General features: G+C 38.2%; 4 protein-coding genes across 6 annotated transcripts; 2 read left to right on the forward strand and 2 right to left on the reverse strand.

Moving 5' to 3' along the window:
* Positions 1–2,953: 2,953 nt before the first annotated feature.
* Positions 2,954–9,831, reverse strand: LOC128732752 (protein dispatched). Of its 2 annotated transcripts, none has more exons than XM_053826092.1 (9): positions 9,638–9,831; positions 7,585–8,221; positions 7,105–7,517; positions 6,952–7,043; positions 5,995–6,272; positions 5,667–5,931; positions 5,380–5,612; positions 5,162–5,316; positions 2,954–4,991 (listed from the first exon to the last, which is right to left on the reverse strand). In XM_053826092.1, the coding sequence occupies exons 1-9, from the start codon at positions 9,653–9,655 to the stop codon at positions 3,525–3,527; spliced, it is 3,558 nt and encodes a 1,185-aa protein (XP_053682067.1). In that variant the 5' UTR covers positions 9,656–9,831; the 3' UTR covers positions 2,954–3,524. The 2 variants fall into 2 exon arrangements, with proteins under 2 accessions (XP_053682067.1, XP_053682068.1); XM_053826093.1 differs by having other exon boundaries at positions 9,629–9,831.
* A 272-nt stretch (positions 9,832–10,103) lies between these two features.
* LOC128745537 (uncharacterized) lies at positions 10,104–11,231 on the forward strand. Its single transcript, XM_053842611.1, has 3 exons — positions 10,104–10,197; positions 10,269–10,409; positions 10,463–11,231. The coding sequence occupies exons 2-3, from the start codon at positions 10,309–10,311 to the stop codon at positions 11,229–11,231; spliced, it is 870 nt and encodes a 289-aa protein (XP_053698586.1). The 5' UTR covers positions 10,104–10,197; positions 10,269–10,308.
* Positions 11,196–13,787, reverse strand: LOC128745538 (histone RNA hairpin-binding protein). Its single transcript, XM_053842613.1, has 6 exons — positions 13,782–13,787; positions 13,461–13,706; positions 13,239–13,374; positions 12,777–13,149; positions 12,592–12,714; positions 11,196–11,574 (listed from the first exon to the last, which is right to left on the reverse strand). The coding sequence occupies exons 1-6, from the start codon at positions 13,785–13,787 to the stop codon at positions 11,556–11,558; spliced, it is 903 nt and encodes a 300-aa protein (XP_053698588.1). The 3' UTR covers positions 11,196–11,555.
* A 573-nt stretch (positions 13,788–14,360) lies between these two features.
* Positions 14,361–16,884, forward strand: LOC128732757 (protein C12orf4 homolog). Of its 2 annotated transcripts, none has more exons than XM_053826101.1 (3): positions 14,361–15,367; positions 15,419–16,216; positions 16,578–16,884. In XM_053826101.1, exons 1-3 carry the CDS (start codon positions 14,834–14,836, stop codon positions 16,785–16,787), a joined length of 1,542 nt encoding a protein of 513 aa, XP_053682076.1. In that variant the 5' UTR covers positions 14,361–14,833; the 3' UTR covers positions 16,788–16,884. The 2 variants fall into 2 exon arrangements, with proteins under 2 accessions (XP_053682076.1, XP_053682077.1); XM_053826102.1 differs by having other exon boundaries at positions 15,479–16,216.
* Positions 16,885–19,269: the final 2,385 nt, after the last annotated feature.

Here is a 19,269-nt window from a genome sequence, read left to right on the forward strand (position 1 = left end):
CCCTTTTTGTAGCAGACCTTTATTTTGTGTCGCTCAAACTACAATAATTTTATTGATAAAGTTTAACCATTATTTTCATTCTTTTCGTTTACTTACAAGAAGTGGTTCTAATGCCTCCTTTAATCTTTCGCTTTCCACTCCTGCTTCACGCTATAACGATCAATGAACTAACTCTAGCTGACTTATTTGATGTCCAGGTTCTGCAGATAAACACGGTAGGTAATATGGTAAGTATTTTCTAAATCTATGATCCTCTTTTTCAGCAACTTACAATTTAACAGGTTTAACAGGTGAGTACGTTTTCTTCCGGCTAACCTCTAACTTCATGGGAATCGCGTTCTGCAGGTAAGTATAACTTTAATCAGCATCATTTATCGTCTATTTCATTTTCTTACTTACAGGTCAATCTTCTCCCTACTGTAAACACTAAACCGCACCTCAGCAATCTGTTTATTTTTATATATCACTAATTTCTTCTCGCTTTAGTTTTATTTCTCACCGGTACAATGTTCTTCCTCTTAATTTTTCTGTAAGTTTGTTTACATTTTTTCTTCCACCGTACACGATATTAAACGTCAGACCAAGGGTCTGTCAGCCTGCTCACATTGCGAACATCAGGCCAGGGGTCTGTCAGCCAGCCTCCTTAGCCAGGGGAGTGCCGTGTTGCAACAGAGTCATTTTTATAACGTATAAAGAATACGATAAAAATAACTAAGACAGCTAATTAAGTTTGCTAAATTTCCCATGGAAGGTAATTATAAAATTCTACGCCCTTGCGTTAACCGAGACATTCGCCAATGCGGACGAAACCATGCATGTAGGCATGTTTTTGAGTTCTTTCTTCGTTTTATTTATCAATTCCTCCTCAGTTTTCGCGACAAAGTTATTGGAGTAGATCTTACGCTTCAGGTTTGCCCAGAAATTCTCAATAGGACGCAGCTGGGGGACGTTGGGCGGGTTCGCCGACTTCGATATTCAGCCGCTCCAGCTCCTTCAACGAACGCTTCGAGTGGTGGGCCGACACCAGATCCTGCCAGAACACCGCGTCTTCGCAACGACGCAACTTCCGGTAGGCACTATGTACTATGAATTTCTCCGTTCACGGCCAGGCCGGAGCGAAAGAAGAGCGACTTTAACATCCCCTTCTCGCTGATTGTCAGCCACAGCAGCACCTTCTTGGAGAACTTTGTGTGTGAAATGAACTTCACCTCGGAGCTCACTTCCTTCGTGGGGGAACTAAAATTCGAAGTGCCCTACCAGTCGTTGCCATCCAGGGTTAGATAGGCCTCGTCGTCCATCACCACCGCCACGTTGCGATTCGCCGGGAAAATCGTCTTGACCATCTTCTTCAGCCGCTGCCGCTGCGTCATTGCCTGCAGCACCAAGACCAGTGGACGGGGCTGCCGCTTCCTGACATGTATGTCCATGTTTACCAGGTACTTTTTCACTGTTCGGCCGGTTGCACCGACCTCCCGCCCAAGTGAACGCAGCGACGTAGCTACTTTTCCCTCGGTCTTCCTCTTCAGCATCCTTTGGAGCTTCTTATCGCTCAGGATCGTCGGCCGTCCGGAACCGGGCTTTCTTTCGATGCTTTGGTTGTTGTCCAACAGTGCCAAGATGTTGTAGATGCAGGAACGGGCGTAGCCGGCGTCCACAAAGTGACACACGATGTCCGTTTTCGACGCGGTGGGGTACCGTTCTTTGAACGCGTACACTACTGAACGGAGTAGCTTCACTGTTTTCGCCATCACGGTTAAAATTCGACTGATAGAGCTGTAGAATTTTTTTGCAAGTAAGCTAATATAAACCTTCTATGGGAAATTTATCAAACTCAATTAGCTGTATTAGTTTTTTTTATCACCATCCAAAAAAAGTCTATTTTTTTAATGCATACGTTACTATAAGATCAGGCTGTCGGGGATCATGCAGCATTGCATTACTGGGTATGGCCACGTGGAGGTGCTATTCAGGTGGGTACTTGGGATGGCTGGAGTATGTTGGGCGCTTTATGTTGTCTTCTCCATTTCATACTCGCTCAATTTAGGATTTAATAGTGAACTCGAAACTTACCGATTGATTTATCAGAAATTCAGAAGCAATGAACTTAAAAGTCGTTCATAGTGTACAGCATGAAAACATTTGTAACGAAATTTAATCAATGGTTCACACATTCACACATTGGGAGCTTTTCTTTTTTGGAAAGTACTAACAGATATCAATTTCAAATAGTTTGTATTCTGTTTTCTGCATCTACAGCTCGCGTCAAAGTAAAAGTATAGTTCTGCATTGTCACCTATTATGTATATATCACAAAATGTTCTATATAATTGTTTCACAATATTTTGAGCGTTACGGTTTACTTTTCACGGTGTCGTCTTCCTTTTACTCGCGTGGAAGAGAGGATGGTTTATATGTACTTTGCACATTCTGCTACAACTTTGAGAAATGCTTTGCTTTGACCTAACATCGCTACCTAACGTATGCTTTGTTTCTGGTAAAAAACGTATAAATATAATGATTTGTTGAGATCCTATGCGCATTCTTCTATGCGATATAGTCCATTGAATATGTTGTCATTATACACACTAACAGACAGGTAGGTATTCTTATACATTGTTCAGTACACTGATTGTATTATCAACAAAAAACATAAACATCGATGGCACCGAGTAGAATGCTTTTTACGAGCATTATTTGATATACTAAAATAATTGAAACTAAATAATTTTTACGTATTTACGGCGATTGTTCCTACAAAAGTACACAGCACAAATGTAATCTATTAGGTATTGTCATAGATCTTGATTTATTCCAATGAAAACTGCGAAACGTGAACGAAACGCCGATACAAGTTGGCCTTCTGTTTCCTCAATATATTTTGGCACAGTAGTTATTCTACTACAAAATAAAAAATACTTGTTGATTTGTTAAAACAGTAAATACTACGTCAATAACAGATATTGGTCAGTACAAAAGGCTGGAGTCATTGGATATTTAAGTTTGTAACACTATGTTTCAGATAGATTAAACATATAATAAATGTAAATTAGCCGAACTATGAATTTCGTTAAACCACATAATCTAAAAAAAAAGCATTGTGCTGAAAAAGGTAGTATTATTATTATTTATAAAATATTCTCTATGTTTCCTCTAATATAGGTATCAGAACGTAAACCTGAATCTCTAATTAGTAGTGAAAGTCAAAAATGGTATTGCTTTTATGAAGGGTCCGCCGCTTACTCTTCTGACACAAACGTGTATTTTAAGATTTACTAACGCGTCATTGATTCTTATTTGATTTCAAGAGTAAAAACTCTGGAGGTAAAAAAATACAATGACACGTGTTTGAACCTTAAAGCAACGTAGTCAACTGAGTTGACCGAAGAAAAAAACCAATTCAAAAAACGTTAAAACTTCTAATATTTTCACTGAAATATGTTTGACAATTGCACATGTATCAGCTATGAAAACCCCCAAATGCAATAGGGTTCTTCTGCAACAAAAATATATAGTCTGCAAATTCTTTATCCACTCTTGAAATCCACGTCATCTGGTAAAACCACCGTTATTGCACTAGCTGTTGATGGGCTGTGCTCTCGAGGTAACGAATACTTTTTCTTAAAAGCTCTGTCAAAATTGATAGGTCTAGAAATATCTAGATTGATGGGTTTGATAATAGAGTTAGATGTGAGGGAGTCCAATTCATGGGACTCGGATCCAACTAGTTCTCCGGCTGCCGAGCTGGAATTGGATAACAGCTGCTCGGAAACCGTATTTTGGTGATGTAAATGATTTTGTCGAGTAGCAGTCTCAATATGAGCTTTGGTATTCTCTCGAAGGCCTCCTCGAAGCTTTGGGTAACGAAACTGACCGAAGCCAAACTGTGGTCCAATGACTCGGAGCAGGCTCATCAGAAAGAATGTGGCATATATCCAGCTAGTGGACATAACGATCACTAAAAATACACCTATTTGAATATACGCGAGCACGTTCGAGGGCAACATCAATGCCCCAGCGACTGCGGTAGTGATTGCAGCCATGGCAGTAGGACCAATCATTCTAGTCAACGAATAGTATGTCGAAGACTTTCGATCCGAATCAGTCGAGAGTCTGTAATGGACGCCGTAATGTAAGCTAAAATCTACCGCTAAACCTATTGCAGTACTAACAGCTACACTCTCCAACACATTCAGTTTCCAACCCAGTAGCACTAGAACGGCTACCGTCGTCAAAATCGTAAACGTAACTGTCACTACAGCGTATAAACTAATCAACACATTCAACGTCACTAAAAGCAGGACTAGCAGTGCTACACCCATTGCCATACAAATGGCGACCATAGTCCCGGTGGACAGTGTATCCTGTAAATCAAAAAACTCTAGTTCACTTATGAACCAGGCATTCTTCATCCCAGGCGGTGCGTCGGCTAACATCCGTTCTAACCAATCTTCCACTGTTTTGACAAAAGCATCAATCTCTGTGTAAGACATTGTAAAAACCTGATTACTTTCATATTCGATTACTACTGCCTTAACAATTGCAGGTCCACTAGTATTCCCGTACGGTTGTCTAGCAAACTTCGGCCCAGCGACTCCAGGAATGAAGAACTGCCTTGGGGTTTCATATAGACTGGAAATCGACTCTGGCAAACAATGGTCGAATACATCCGGGGCAAATGGGAAGGAAGATGCCTCACAGCAAGGCGTTCGATCGATCTCGCCCATAAAGTCATTGCACCGTCGCGACATCCAGTTGACGAAATTCTCGATGAAGCAATTCGGCAGCAGCAAACCGTAGCTCATCTGATAGAAGGTCTGATTTTTAAGACTCTTGCAGAATGTTAACAGCCACTGCTGCGATTCCGGTGCGCTAATGTTAAAACTTTCGTCGAAATAAAGCGAACCTCGGCTTTCTGGATCCAGGAAATTTCCACTATCGACCGGCTGAACACCCCATACGAAGCGCAGCGGTAACTTGAAGGTATCTGTCGCCTAGAAAGTATACAATTTTATAACTTTAACTGACCAGTTACGCGAATTGTTTTAAATGAATGATACACAACAACTCAAGAACAGTGATTAAAAATAAATTTAATGTTGAAGTTATAGTTTCAAACTTGGTTATGCAGGTATATATTAGCAGTCAACTTATAGGTACTTACTATGTAAACCTTTTCGAACCAAAACTGCTCCTTGTATTCACTGTCGTATCGTTCAAATGGGTGACTGCTGATAAATAGCCTAAAATCCGGCGAGTCCGGGAGTCTTAACTTGGGCCAGTATAGCACTATCACACCACTCATCACACCAGTAGCACCTGTTTAAGTATAAGAGGCTTACTCGAATAACTTTTCCTCCATGAATCTCAAAAAAATCTCACCTAAGAGAACAATCCACAATAATGGAACCTTAATTACCAACGATATAATGATATCCTCTATTTTTCTACCAAATTGACTAACTGTTTTGAAAGGATACGTAAGCTTGTCAACAAAGTTCTCCACTGGTTTGATAAGCGAGAAAAATGATATTCGTTCCGCAATCGAAACACAAGCGGGTAGCCAGGTCACCATCAGTAAATAGTTAGCCATTACAGCTGTGCCAGAAAATATACTGGAAAATAGTGTTTTCGAATTATTAGAAACATTTTGCTATTAATGAGCTTACCCAAAACACCGAACAGCTGTGATAGAGCTCACATAAGAGGCATAGAATGCTGCCGCTGTTGTCAGAGATGTAACTAGCATTGACAAGGCAGCATGTTTCAGTGTTCTAGCTATAATACCGACTAACGTATCCGATCGAGTTGTACCACCTTCCGCCACGAAAGAGGCTGTTGATGGGTCCATCGCAATGGCACCCGTTTTTAAACGGTCTTCCATAGCGCACTGCCATATTTTCAAAAATATAAACGCATCATCGGCTCCGATTCCTGCAACAGAAATTAAACTATTATAAAGCAAATGAAAAATATTGTCGTATTTATTGTACATACCAACTATCACCACGACCGCCAGCACGTTCATAAACGGAAAGAACGACAACTCGAATATCAGTGCATAAAAGAAGTAGGCTACTCCGAGTGAGAAAATCACAGCAATCACGGTCATTATTGTGACAAAAAGCGATCTTGTGTAGAGCCACATAGAAACGACCACAAAAATTGCACCCAATCCAACCAACCAACCGTCTCTGAGAAGACATTCGTCAAACAGCGCATTTTTTAAACCCATATCGATAGCAACCACTGCTACTAATTCGTTTTGAAGGTTTCTGGAAAAATAAAAAAAAGGCCAAATTATGAATTCGTTAACCGAATTTGAGAAACCGCTATATCGGAAGATACCAGAACATCCGGGCCTGTGGAAACCACACATCTACAAAGCAATTCCTATTAAAACGGCAATGGATTCAACCGATCCGCATCTGCTTAGCGGTTACGAATTTAACAACCTATATCTTCAATCACCCACCGAACTACCTGCTTGGAAACACACGGAAGCGGAAAGTTACGAGCAGTTCACCGCGCGGCTAAAGGGACAACACAAAGCTGTTTATCAACAATATTTCGAAGGAAAGGATTTGAAAATAGACATACTACAGCAAAACAGACTGGACCAGCAAAACTCAACCTATCGCAGACACTTTTGCGGATCAAACAGGACGCTCGATTCTCTCGACATAAAAAGAAAAAAGATTCGAGCACAAAAACTTGAAATTCCCATACCTGCCGGTTGGGAATTCAAACCAACCACGTCGGCGGTGAGTTTAAGTGGCCGGAATGAACAACTTTTTCCAAACATTTAACGGAAGTTATTCTTAAAACTATCACGTTACATGATTGTTTCATTTTACATTGCAGAGCGCCTATCGAAACTGGAGTGAAGTGTCGGCCTTATCGCTACCGGCAACTGCTACATCAAAATCGTAATTTAAATAATATGCTACTTACTCTTGTCGCAAATTATGGTAAAATTCCAGTGTTTTGATACTCCTTGCAATTGGTAAAAAAATCATTGTTGCACTAAGAAATTCGGCAGATTCCTAAAAGAAATTAACATTAACAGTAGAACATTCCAAAACCACACTAAGACTCATTTCTTACATTCAGTTTAATAAACTCTGCATCGGCCAGATAATGTAAAATGTTATATACCGCATTATGTTGCTTGCATTCGGTCGGCACAACACAATTTGATCGAACGCAATCATTGCTTAATTTCATGTTGTGATAGTACTGGTAGCAATCAAACAGCAATGTTTTGACCATCGCAATATCCTCCTCGTCCAGCTCGAAGCAGGAAGTTTTATTCGAAAGAAACGTCACGTAATTTACTACCGACCATGGTCGACAACAATTGTCACTGGTAAGTTCTTTCTGACAAAGGCTCGTGTAGTGTTCCGTGTTTATGATACGTTGCTCCAGGTCACACATGGCCAAAAAAGCATTCAGCTCAAACAAAGTGTCATTTAAGTTATGATTAACTCGTTGCACTACAAAGTGGGCAAACTCTTTATCTGTAATGCCATAGTACAAACATTTAATTAAATTCCTCGTAGTTTTTTAAAGTAATACAAAACTTACTGGGCGATTCACAGAAAAATCCATCAGCTGGAATGTGCATCTCTATTGCATCCGGCGGCGGCTTCAAATTTCTAAGCGTGTCCCATTTGGCACGCTTCTTTTCCATTGTTTTGTTGCCATTTTCCTCAGCATAGAATGACATATTTTTTCCATATTCCCAATTGTCGTGTCTACTAGTAAATGTACCATTATCGTACTCCTCATAACTGATTAGCTCTCCATTGGACGATTTGTTATTAGATAGCTCTTTAAGAATTCTAATGCTTTTGTTCAATCTATTGCGTTTTTTACCATAATCATTTGTTTTTTTACGTCCTTTCTTCCGTTTTCGGATGCGAAACTCGTAGTTGAAATCAGCACTCAGCTGATCCTCTAGCTCTTTTGGATTACAAATGAGTCTCCCACTAGGGCTCGTTTCTTCCAATAAATTACGCCACGTAGTCCACCGTTTTCCAATCGACGTTCCCCGAGCTTCGAAGCCCAGCGTAGGATCATCAAAATCAGGTAACTTTCTGGTCATCAATGCTACCATTATACACGCTACAGAAAATACACCGACTGAAACCACTACGAAATGTGGCCGCCGCGCAAGCAGTTTGTAGTACCAGTCCATATTTTCTAGTAGAAAATGACAGATCTGGAATAGTTAATAGTTTAATATGTAGTTAAACAATAGTTAAAATAGAAATAAATTACTAGAATTCTTATACTAGAATTATCTTATGCATATTTTACATGCACCCTAACACAATCTATAATCAATGATATAAAACATTGAATTACACTTCTTGCAGAAGCCGTAAAGGCAAGTATTTGGCGCCGCCATGACCAGTACGAAGAATTCCAAACCAAGACTAAATTTAAAGAGTCAGATCTGTTTGTCGGTGCTGATATTCACTATAGCCACTAATAGCTATCAGCAATGAACGCACACAGCGTTGAAAGACACTCTTCGTTTCTTTTGCGCCTTCAGTTTTATAATCACAGTGGTGGTACAGGTACAACGCGTCTCATTTTTTGAGGGAAATGCCTAAATGAACTACAGGTATACCTCGATATAAGACAATTTATAATTTCAAAAAGTTGTCTTATATCGAAATTGTCTTATATCGAAACATGATTTTTTTAAACATTTTTGCATTAGCAGTCGCCAATTTTGTTCTGTGTTGTGTGTTTACATTTTTTGAACTATTTTTTATTGTTTGAGCTATTAGTTTTTTACAGTTTTTAGCAATATTTAGAAAAAATGAACATTTTTATGGCGCCGGTTTTGGATTGGAAAATTGGCTCAGGTGTCGTTACCAACTATGTCAAAGCAATTTGTCTTATATCGAGGTAAAAATTGTCTTATATCGAATTGTCTTATATCGAGGTTGTTTTATAACGAGGTTGTCTTATATCGAGGTATCCCTGTAACACTATATTCTATATTAGCTTGTGGAAAACTGAATAAAATCTAAAGATTAATCCGAGAACTGTTTAATCGCACAAATCCTGTTAATCCTGAGAACTATTCGGTGTATCAAAATATCCATTATTGCTTACTGCACCTTAGTATAAATTCACTTCTGGCTGCACAGCAGAGCTGCCATAAATACAGATATTTGTGCATGCATAAATTTGGGACCCTACCGTTTTCTCCGGAGTATTTAATTTTCTCGATCTAATCTTTTAAATAACATAAATAGTTTATGGACTACTTTAAAATTCAGGAACATTGGTAGAGCCAGAAATCACAGCAACTGAAATAATTGATGGGTCCCTAATTTATGTATGCACAAATATCTGTATTTGTGGCAGCTCTGCTGCACAGTTATGTTGACTTGATATCTGAAGCATGCTTGTTTACATTTTCCTTTGGTGTTTTCAATGTGTAGGTGAGCTTCATATTCATAAAAAAATGCCTGCATCAAGCTTTCCAAGTAGGTGCAGAATATATGGTATTTCGATTTTGCTTGCATTTTATACTATAATTTATACCCAGCACGTTTAATCGGAAATGGTCTGGTTTTCCATTTGATTTTAAACACACGGATGTTCTTACCTATCTTACCGTAAAACTTTTCAGCATAAGTTCTCAAGCAAAGTTTCCCATCAACATATTTCCATATTTCCACTTATATTCGTGCTTCAATTAAAAACTAAAGTTTACATTTACAATTTAACATCCCTCATCAGCCATAATAACTTGTGCAATCTATAAAACACGGCAAATGAGCTTAAAAACTATTATTTTCTCACTAACAAGGATATTTCTGATTTTTCTCAAGAAACCGTGTGAAGGAACTGAAAATTTTATGCTGTCTTTCTGACAGGAGTAGGTGTCATTTTCTGTGTTCGACCCGTTCGACCAGGATGATTATCGCGATCATCAAAGGTGATGATGATTTTATATGCTGTCAAAACTGTCAAAACATGTTTTGCTTCTCTGAGAGAAGTGTGTATCTGCATCTGTATTCTACAACATCTTAATGTACACAAATTAACATTAGACGTAATTTAGACAACCGGAATTTAATGAATTCAGTAGATTTGTATACCTAATTTTATAAAACCATCAGTTTTAATTATTAAGAAACAATGATCTAGTACCTACCTATAATTCGTTCTACGGTAGCAATAGCCAAAAACGCAACTGATTTTGCATAAAAATTGGCTTGTTTGTTGTTTGTATATGATTCTAGTCCTAGGATTCTACCGATTCTACATGTTAACGGCGGAAAGATGACCAGCCTGTTTCGCTCCAAGTACAACTGGGAAGTTGTTGATGGTGATCAAAATAATCAAGTCACTTTTAGCCTGAAATCGTTTGAAACTGCTTTATCGTGAGTAATATCTTATGGTAATCTAGTAACTGCATCCTAACAATTATACACAGCATTTCACAGGACGATTTGCTAGATCCCGATTCATGTTTGGTTTTAGAGTCCGGAGAGGATCAAAGTTTCTGCGAGCAAGTAATTAGTATTCATCCAGGATATCAGTTAACTGCAATAGCATTGATTGCAGAATGTTGCACCATCGAATTGTACATCGGCAAGTCACAGGAATACAACAATACACACCATGGGGAATTAATTTTCGATGCGGAATCTAAACTTTATCGTTTCGACATTTCATTCGACGCAAGTAAACCAACATTTGACGTAACTCTTCGCTACATCATTGCACCAGGAAAAAACCTCTGTTTATATGGTACACATCTCATACTAATGAAGAAATCGAATTTCTTAGGCAACGAAGACTCAATAAATCAAGCAATGCTGGCATGCCATTTAGACGATACAGAATTATCGGAAAAAGCAGTAAAATGCAAAGCTTTCCTGCTAGCATCAATGGAAAGACAAGCTCAACAAGTGTTATCTACTGTACATAAACAAAATACGTTCAACAACAATACAACCTTATGTTCAAAAAGTGCTGTTCAAACGGATAGAAGAAGCATAGATCCTGATGATATGGAGCAACACCCAGCACCTGAATCTTCATCATTTTTCGATAAGATTGTAATCAAGCAGTACATCGATGCTAAAATAGCTGAACTGGAAGGAGCAATCGATATTAAACTTAAGGCAATGGAGGTTCGGCAAAATCAAAAATTAGATAAAATAATATCGCTCTTAGGATGTATTGAAAACAAACAATAAATGTTGTACATGTAAATATTTATGTTTTAGCTTTAATACGAAACACAAGACTCGAACACTACAAAAGTTGGCTGCCCATTACCAGCGACATTCAACACTTATGAGTTTCGAAGAACTAGATACAGCTGCTACGGAGTAACTGTACTATAAAGACATTCCGTAAAGTTCCTTGTGCAAAGTGCCGTAGTGATGACGTTTGTAGACAATCACCTTTACTCTTGAAATAGCCAACCAAATTATTTTCCTAGCATACGAATAATTGCTAGTTTAAACCGAGGGCACAAATGCAACATAGAAAAAAAGGTGTACTGCTAGCGAAGGTGTCTAGTTATCTGCCTCTGGTCTGAAACAAAAAAAAACAATTTTAGCAAATCTGTCCATTGACCAAACTCGTGTTTTAGTCTTTGACCTTAAAATGCGGTCAGGCATTAATATTAATATTTTTTGAAACGATGGTTTTTACAATTGATGGAGGGACGGTAGGGGAAAGTAATGAAATTTTTTGGGAAAGAGTGGAAAGAAAGGGGGGGGTGGGGGTAATAGGTAGCTACGCTTAACAAGTTGTCGTTGTGACTCCTATCTTTTGTCCAACGCTGGAAGGTGCATGGGTCGAACCAAGCTATAATCAAAGTTTATAGCCGGATTTGAACCCACAACAAAGGTACACGGGTACCAGCGAGCCACACGCCCTGGCAGGTGTTGTAGGTTTAAATCCGATTATAATCTCTGATTATAGCTTGGTTCGACCCATGCACCTTCCAGCATTGGACAAAAGATAGGAGTCACAACGACAACTTGTTAAGCGTAGCTACCTATTACTCCCCCCCCCTTCCTTTCCACTCTTTCCCCTCCTTTCCCAAAAATTTTCATTACTTTCCCCTACCGTCGCTCCATCAATTCTAAAAACCATCGTTTCAAAAAATTTTAAATCTGTCCAATTTTATGAGAAGCTTATTCTAGTCAACCCAAATGCAATCATTTTGTCCAAAAATATGCTTTTTGCTATCACGATAAATTGGTAGATTTTAAAAAAATGTATGGTTTTTCTTAAGGTGAGATTTTCGGAATAAGTTCTTTTTTCTAAGTGAATTTTTAACTCACTTTTTACCTGATGTTCAGCAACAAATTAGACAAATTTTTAGATTAAAATACTTTTAAAGAAATGCAAGTAGAAAACAATTGTAGGAATATCAATTGAATGTAGGTATATAATGAATACTTATCAATCTACCTGGCAAATTGTAGGTAGCATAATACCAAGAATTTGAGCGAAGTTTGTATCGAAACCAGTAGGTATCATAGCCAGCATTTCAAAGTCAATCAATGATAACACTGGATGTTACGATGTATAGCTACTTACATGCCGTTTGGATCGAAACAATGCAACTGTTTACGCCAGACTTTAATTAATCCATCCCAGGCACGACGACTGTACTTTATATGCTTTGGCGGAGTTTTCGGGTGATCTTTCGTGCGCTGATCCCTGTAACAATAAAAAAATCACATTTTGACATCAAAAGTAAAAATTACCACGATCAAACCTACCGCGGTACTTGCTTTAGGTAGTTGTCATAACCAAGCGTATTTTTACCATAGTCGATCTGCTTTTGGCGCCGAACAAGAATGGCTACATCTTTTTCGTATTCCACTGGTTTGCGACTGCCCTGACTACTACTACCGTCACCCGAGCTATTACTGTCCCGCCGGAAGCGTTCTCTACCGTGATCTTCCTCGTGTTTCTTCGTCTTTTTGTGTGTATTTTTCCCCGACATTTCATCACAGTTGTCTTCTTCTCCACTAAATCTAGCATGACCGTCGTTATCTTCGTCTCCTCCACCACCCGAAAGACGACGCTTAAATGGAGATTTTATTTTGTCTGTCCGAACCAGCTTTTCGTATTTTTCCACATTGGCAGAATCTATCGAGTGTAATGAAAAAAATAATTTGCGGAATCAGAATCCTCCGATCAAGCAATCCATAACCTCAACCCTTTATTTGGCTACTTACCTAATATATCTATTTCAATTTGCCGGCTAGATAGACTGTTGCTACTATTACTACTGCTATCCTCTATGGACATCTTAGAATCAGAAACTGCCAGATCAAGGTCTGGTATTGGAGGCTTAATAGACTCTTCAGTTTCCTGTAACGGTCGTAAAACAAAAACAATGTTTAATTGATACTGTTAGTAGTTATTAAAAAGCAGAATATAGTTCAAAAGCAACTTACTGTGGTTAGTTTAGCAAACTCTTCCTCTTCAACCACATCATTCCATGATTTTGATGTATGCTTCAAACCCGTTGCCTCCTTTAGTTGAAGCTGAGCTTCGTTAACACACGATTCCTTTGTTTTCTGTCGAATACTAAAAATTGAAGCCGATAAAGGTTCCAGGCTAATTGTTGTTTTGCTGTCCGTCTTGCAAGGTGATCGATCTGACAGCTCACCGTCTGACATACGCGTGTCCTCGTTAGCTTGCTATGTGTATTTGGCGCGAAATGGAAAACATCGGAGTAAGCGCATATACCTAGTAATCGACTATTTAGTACTTACAGCCATTGTAACAGTGATTTCTTAGCTTTATTTTCCGCTTTAATTAAAGCTTTGTCAATAGATGTTAATGTCTTTTTGGAAAATACCCAAATAGACGTATTTTTTCAAAGCCACTTAAAACACTATAAAATTGTATTCCCGATAGATCGTTGATTGTCAAAATCGCGAAAATAGCACAAAATGTAGTTATCCTATATTGCGACTATTTTATACGCTAACCTGTCGTAACTTTAAAACGATAAACTACTAGCGACTCATTTAAAAATTGGAAACGGATGGACGTCCTGACGATTTTGGTTATTCTATTACTCTGATTACTGCTTGCTTGTAGAGAACTGAATTGCTCTACTTGCTTGTACTTCTTGTTCTTGCACTTGCGAGACTTGTGGTGCTTGATGCGGTCTTTGCGGCTTGCGGTCCTTGGTAGTTGTAAAATCCAAAAAAATCCAGTGTAAAATGCTCGCAATGCTGTGACCTAGGCTGTCACTGTGAACGTGTGAAACCTGTGAGTGAAACAGAGCATTTGACAGCACCTGGTGGTTTGTTTACGAGTTGGACTTGGGCCATACAATGAAATGTTGGTCACGAAACAGCCCAGTGCACTTCCTTCCATGGAACCGCTCAACCTAAAAAGTGATTTGAGTGATTTGGCATTTGGCATACTCAGCTTTGAGTATAGTGTTAGCGGTTTTGTAGACAGAGTTACATTTTTAATCATAGTTTGCGCAAATACTACCCAATATGGGGTGCAATGGTAACGTGGTAAATACCGTAAATACTTATAATATGATGAAATAAATAGTGGTGTACTATGAATTGTTCCACTTCTGGTGAAAGTGAGCGTATTGCCAAACTTTGTATTAGGGCTTTAGCTCACCCATCAGGTTTACTGGGTTTAATTTTACTCTAAATCGAAGCAAATAAGAAAAACAATGAACAATCGCCATTCGCTTAGTTGGAAATTAGTATAAAATATAAGTTTTGCAAAAGTGAAGCGCAATTTAAAAGGTGTATAAAAATATTTAAAAATATAATATATAGCCTTTTCTACTATGAGTGTGCAGTGCGAGAAAACAGTCGAATTCCACTATGAGTTCAAAAACTACAACGATTCAAATGCAAAATTAACATATCCTGTGGAGATTCCTTACACCAAAAGTACGGATGAGCTGGCACACCGGATAGTAGCCAAACGAATGGATCCTATAATGAAGTTTTTGCGAGCTGACAAACATTTGAAAATAACTCTTAAGCATTTTATACGTATGGAAAATCAAAAGTTTTATGATGAACAAGATAAAATTGCTCTTGAAAAGCTTGAAACAGGACAAATTGACGTTGATTCATTGGCTCTGGAGTTGGAAAAGTTATACAAGGATGAAATACTAGAATATGCCGATCGAGTCGGACCGTCGGATGATGAGATATTTGCACAAAGTTATCACCAGCTAGTGCACTCATCAGTCTTATCTGAGATTTTGACTAGAGAACGGGATTATGCTAAAACAATAACAAATTTGACTGCTCAAATGACCCAACAAATAACAACTATGAATACATTACACCAGGAGGAAATCGAAGCTAAGGTGAGATAAACATAGATATATTAATTGTTTAATAATTAATTATATATTCAGATGAAGCTCCTAGACATTTCTGTAACTTCCGAAAATATCAATCACATTTTATCTAAGCAGTATGGCATGCAGAATATGATTCGCAAACAATGCGAATCAGAATTGGAATCCACGAGGGGTCATCAGAAATATGAATATCGAAACTGGATTACACACATTGATAACTTTCTAGTGGAATCGAATAGCCCCACTCAAATTGGAAATCGCTGGTCAATGATTTCTACTCAAGGACCATCGATGGAGGAAAGCTTCACTATACATCTGGGATCGCAATTAAAGCACATGCACAATATTCGAATTCTAAGTACAAAACTTTCGGATTTGTGTAGTCCGTTGTATGGAGATAACAGCTTCGGAGGTCCAAATGTTGCTTTGGGATTATATTCGAGCTCCCTTTGTGGAATAGTGGTGCTCACGCCTTCCGGAAAAGTTTCCCCAGATTCGGAAATACGACGAAGTGCCAACATGTCAACAGAGTTTCATTTTGATCAAGTAGAATATCAAATTGAAAAGATTCAGGAAGATCTACGCAAGCTCAGACAGACTGTCGATGTTGAGCGAGATTCCAAAAACGGTTGCCGGTTAAAACCAGGAGACGTATTTATCACACGTCACTCGAACCTTTCTCACTCGCATGTGATCTTTCATCTAATTTCTGACGAAACATTCCAAAGCCCGAGCGAAATTAACTCCCGCCATCCGGTTATTTTGGGATTGCGCAACATATTGAAAATTTCCAGCCGACACGATGTCACAACACTAACGATTCCAGCGTTGTTAAGACACACCATGTCAGAGGTAATTGTGATAGTTTGAGACTCTTTTTTATATTATCACTGCCAATTTCTGCTTTCTTATATATCGATTAAATATGGCAATAGCTTCTACAATCAATAATAAAAAACAGTCAGTCATCTAATCGAATTAAAATGAAAAATTTGAACAATAATATCGGACTAAACTAATATGTCGCACGGGGTTCAAATTGTACAACATAATTAATCTAATACACTCAATTTGTACTTCTTTTACTAGTTCTTATTTTTGGTAATTTAGATAATTTTTGTTATTTACTTTTAAGATGTAGGTATAAGTAATTATTATTCTAGATAAAACTCCATCGAAAGCAGACATTTAGTTCCTACTTATCGTTTTTCAGGACATGACAGTCAGCTGGTGTGTGCGCCGTGCTGAATTAGTCTTCAAGTGTGCTAAAGGGTTCATGATCGAATCAGCCAGCTGGGGTGGAGCAGAACTGAACACATTGCAATTACTATTGCCGCATGATATTTCTGAAGAACTATTTCGTACATTAGCTGACATGGTGCCGCACGTATTTCGGGTAGCGAATCCTAAAATTTTGCAATAATCTATCAATCTCTATGTCCCTGATTAGTGCAATCATCAAAAATCTCTAACCAATATATTGCAGACACAGTATTCGAACATATAATATAGTTTGAGTGTATGAGATGCTATGATTTATACTTGATATTGAATGATATTTATCACAGCCTCGTACAACCTTATGTAATTATAATGTATTTTATTAGCGTAGTGATGGACGACGAAACCTAAGTCAAAACAGACTTCAAACAGCTTCATGAGCAGTTTTTTTTATACAGTAATTGGAAGGAGATTCCCATTTTCGTTGTAAGAAATTTACGTAAACGAGTATCTAAAAACCCCTGCTGCTGCTTGTTCTGTACTGTTTTGGCCGGATTTAACATCCTGTTATAACGGAATACAAGGTCGTGAAATGGTATGCCGCCGATAACATGCTGTTGGTGCCTAATGACAAGAATCCTCGCCACATGCCACAGCTCTGGCCATTTGAGAAATATTGGGCAGCCGTAAAATGGAAGCTGAAAAAGTCCCAAAAAAGAGAAAAATGTTTGCATACCAAAGTTGGATATACGGAGTCTGATGGAAGGCTTTAAAAACCAAACGCCCACCAATTCGGATTCGGTCAACCGGAAGCTTAACTGAATGTTTTTCTGTACTTTATTGTAGTAGATTGAACTTTAAAAAGAAAAAAAATTTGATTTTCTCAATAGAAAATTTTAGAATGCGTATAATTCTTGTACAGTGGCATTTCGAATTTGGCATGGTTCGATTTCGGCATGCCTCGGTTTTGGCAACAAAGCATCCGTTTTTTGCAACAAAATATTTCACTTCCAAAAATATGCTTAAATATCGGTCAGTTTCCGCATACAAGCTTTAAATGACGAAAACATGATGCCCTGTGTGTGTTTATGAAAAAAAGTTTGCAGTTATAGCATGTTTTGAACAATCATGTTTTTATTGCCGTAGGACTACGTCTTATCGTACATCGTATCGTCGGATGACTCTTGGCGGACTTTTTAAACTTAAAATAGTTGCAATGGTTGATTAATATTTAGTCAATTTCTAACGCATTAACATTTAATGTTTTCATATCAAAAAAGGGTCTCGGTTTTGGCACGGTTTCGATTTTGGCAACACAGGTGACACGCATTTGTTGCCAAATTCGAAATCCTACTGTATAACCAAATACAATACAGTGGACATCTGTTCATTTGAACGATTCCTCATACTAACTAACGGGGATAGTTTTTAATTTGAACATCTAGCAACCCTAAATATACTGAAACTTGTATGAACTGGCCGCCCTGCTCTTGGTTATTGTTTTGGTGGTTTGATTTAGCTGGCAGTTGCAAGCAGCGAATATTTTATTCTCCGATCGGATTTCTATATTGGGAGACGAAATGTGAAACTGATTAAATACGCTAGATCATCAGTACAGACAAATCGTGTTTATGTGCATTGTCTGCAGAAGCAAATGATCCCATGTTGAGAATGACAACCATTTTTAACGTGCACGTCGTGCAAACCATCGGGGTATAAATTAAGAAGTGTTCAGATTAAGAACGGTCAAACGGTACTACGTTGAATGTATGTATGTATGTATGGGAGGGAATCCACCATCAGTTCATGGTCCTGTCAGTGTATGTGGCAAGACTTACAGTGGATCCAAATTTGATTGTCAAATGAATTTCACACTAAAGCTGTTGTAGAAGGACCAAAAGGGATTGGGCGGACCCACAAGCAGAGACACTTGTGCGCATTCCGGGATTATAAGAATTTCCTTCCAGCATTGGGATCCTTCCATGTAACAATCAATTTCGCTGCACCAGCTTTAACCCACGTGATGGTTTGTTTGTCCGAAGAGTGCAACATGAATATTGTTTCAGATCTTCAGGAGTTTTCTCCTAGTGATTCCGGTTAACTCATTACTCCATTCTCCAGTCTTCCACTCATATGATGCCTCTGTATTCATGAATTTATCATATATTGCTGATTACAAGGAAAATTGTATATCATCCGAGGTGCGAAATCGCTCATAAAAGTGTGATTCTGCATTGAATCGTTTGCAATTTGATTTGACAAATAACATTTCTGTGTGAGGCACATAAATATCATTTGTATCGCCATGAATAACATTTATGGCCCCATTAAAAGTATGTACAAGAGCACATAATTTTCGACAATGTATACATTGTATAGGATATGAAACATAATTATCATAGCAGTTCACACATAAATATAATTTCTAAGTCATATACCTTTTATGTGCTGCCTCATAATAAATAAGAAAATTCTTTTGACATTTATATTTAAGCAAATAAATATAATGTTTTAAGTAACATGAAAAGTATGTGTTCAGGTCCTATAATTGTTAGGTTTAAAATTTTATAAGTGTACCTTCGGCGCACTTTTTCGTTATATTCCAAGCAATAGGTGCGCCGAAGAGACCGAAACGATTCAAGCCAAAATAGCACTTTTATGAGCAATTGTGCATGTTATGATTG

This window comes from Sabethes cyaneus, chromosome 1 (assembly GCF_943734655.1).
Source record: "Sabethes cyaneus chromosome 1, idSabCyanKW18_F2, whole genome shotgun sequence".
Classification (NCBI taxonomy): Eukaryota; Metazoa; Arthropoda; class Insecta; order Diptera; family Culicidae; genus Sabethes; species Sabethes cyaneus.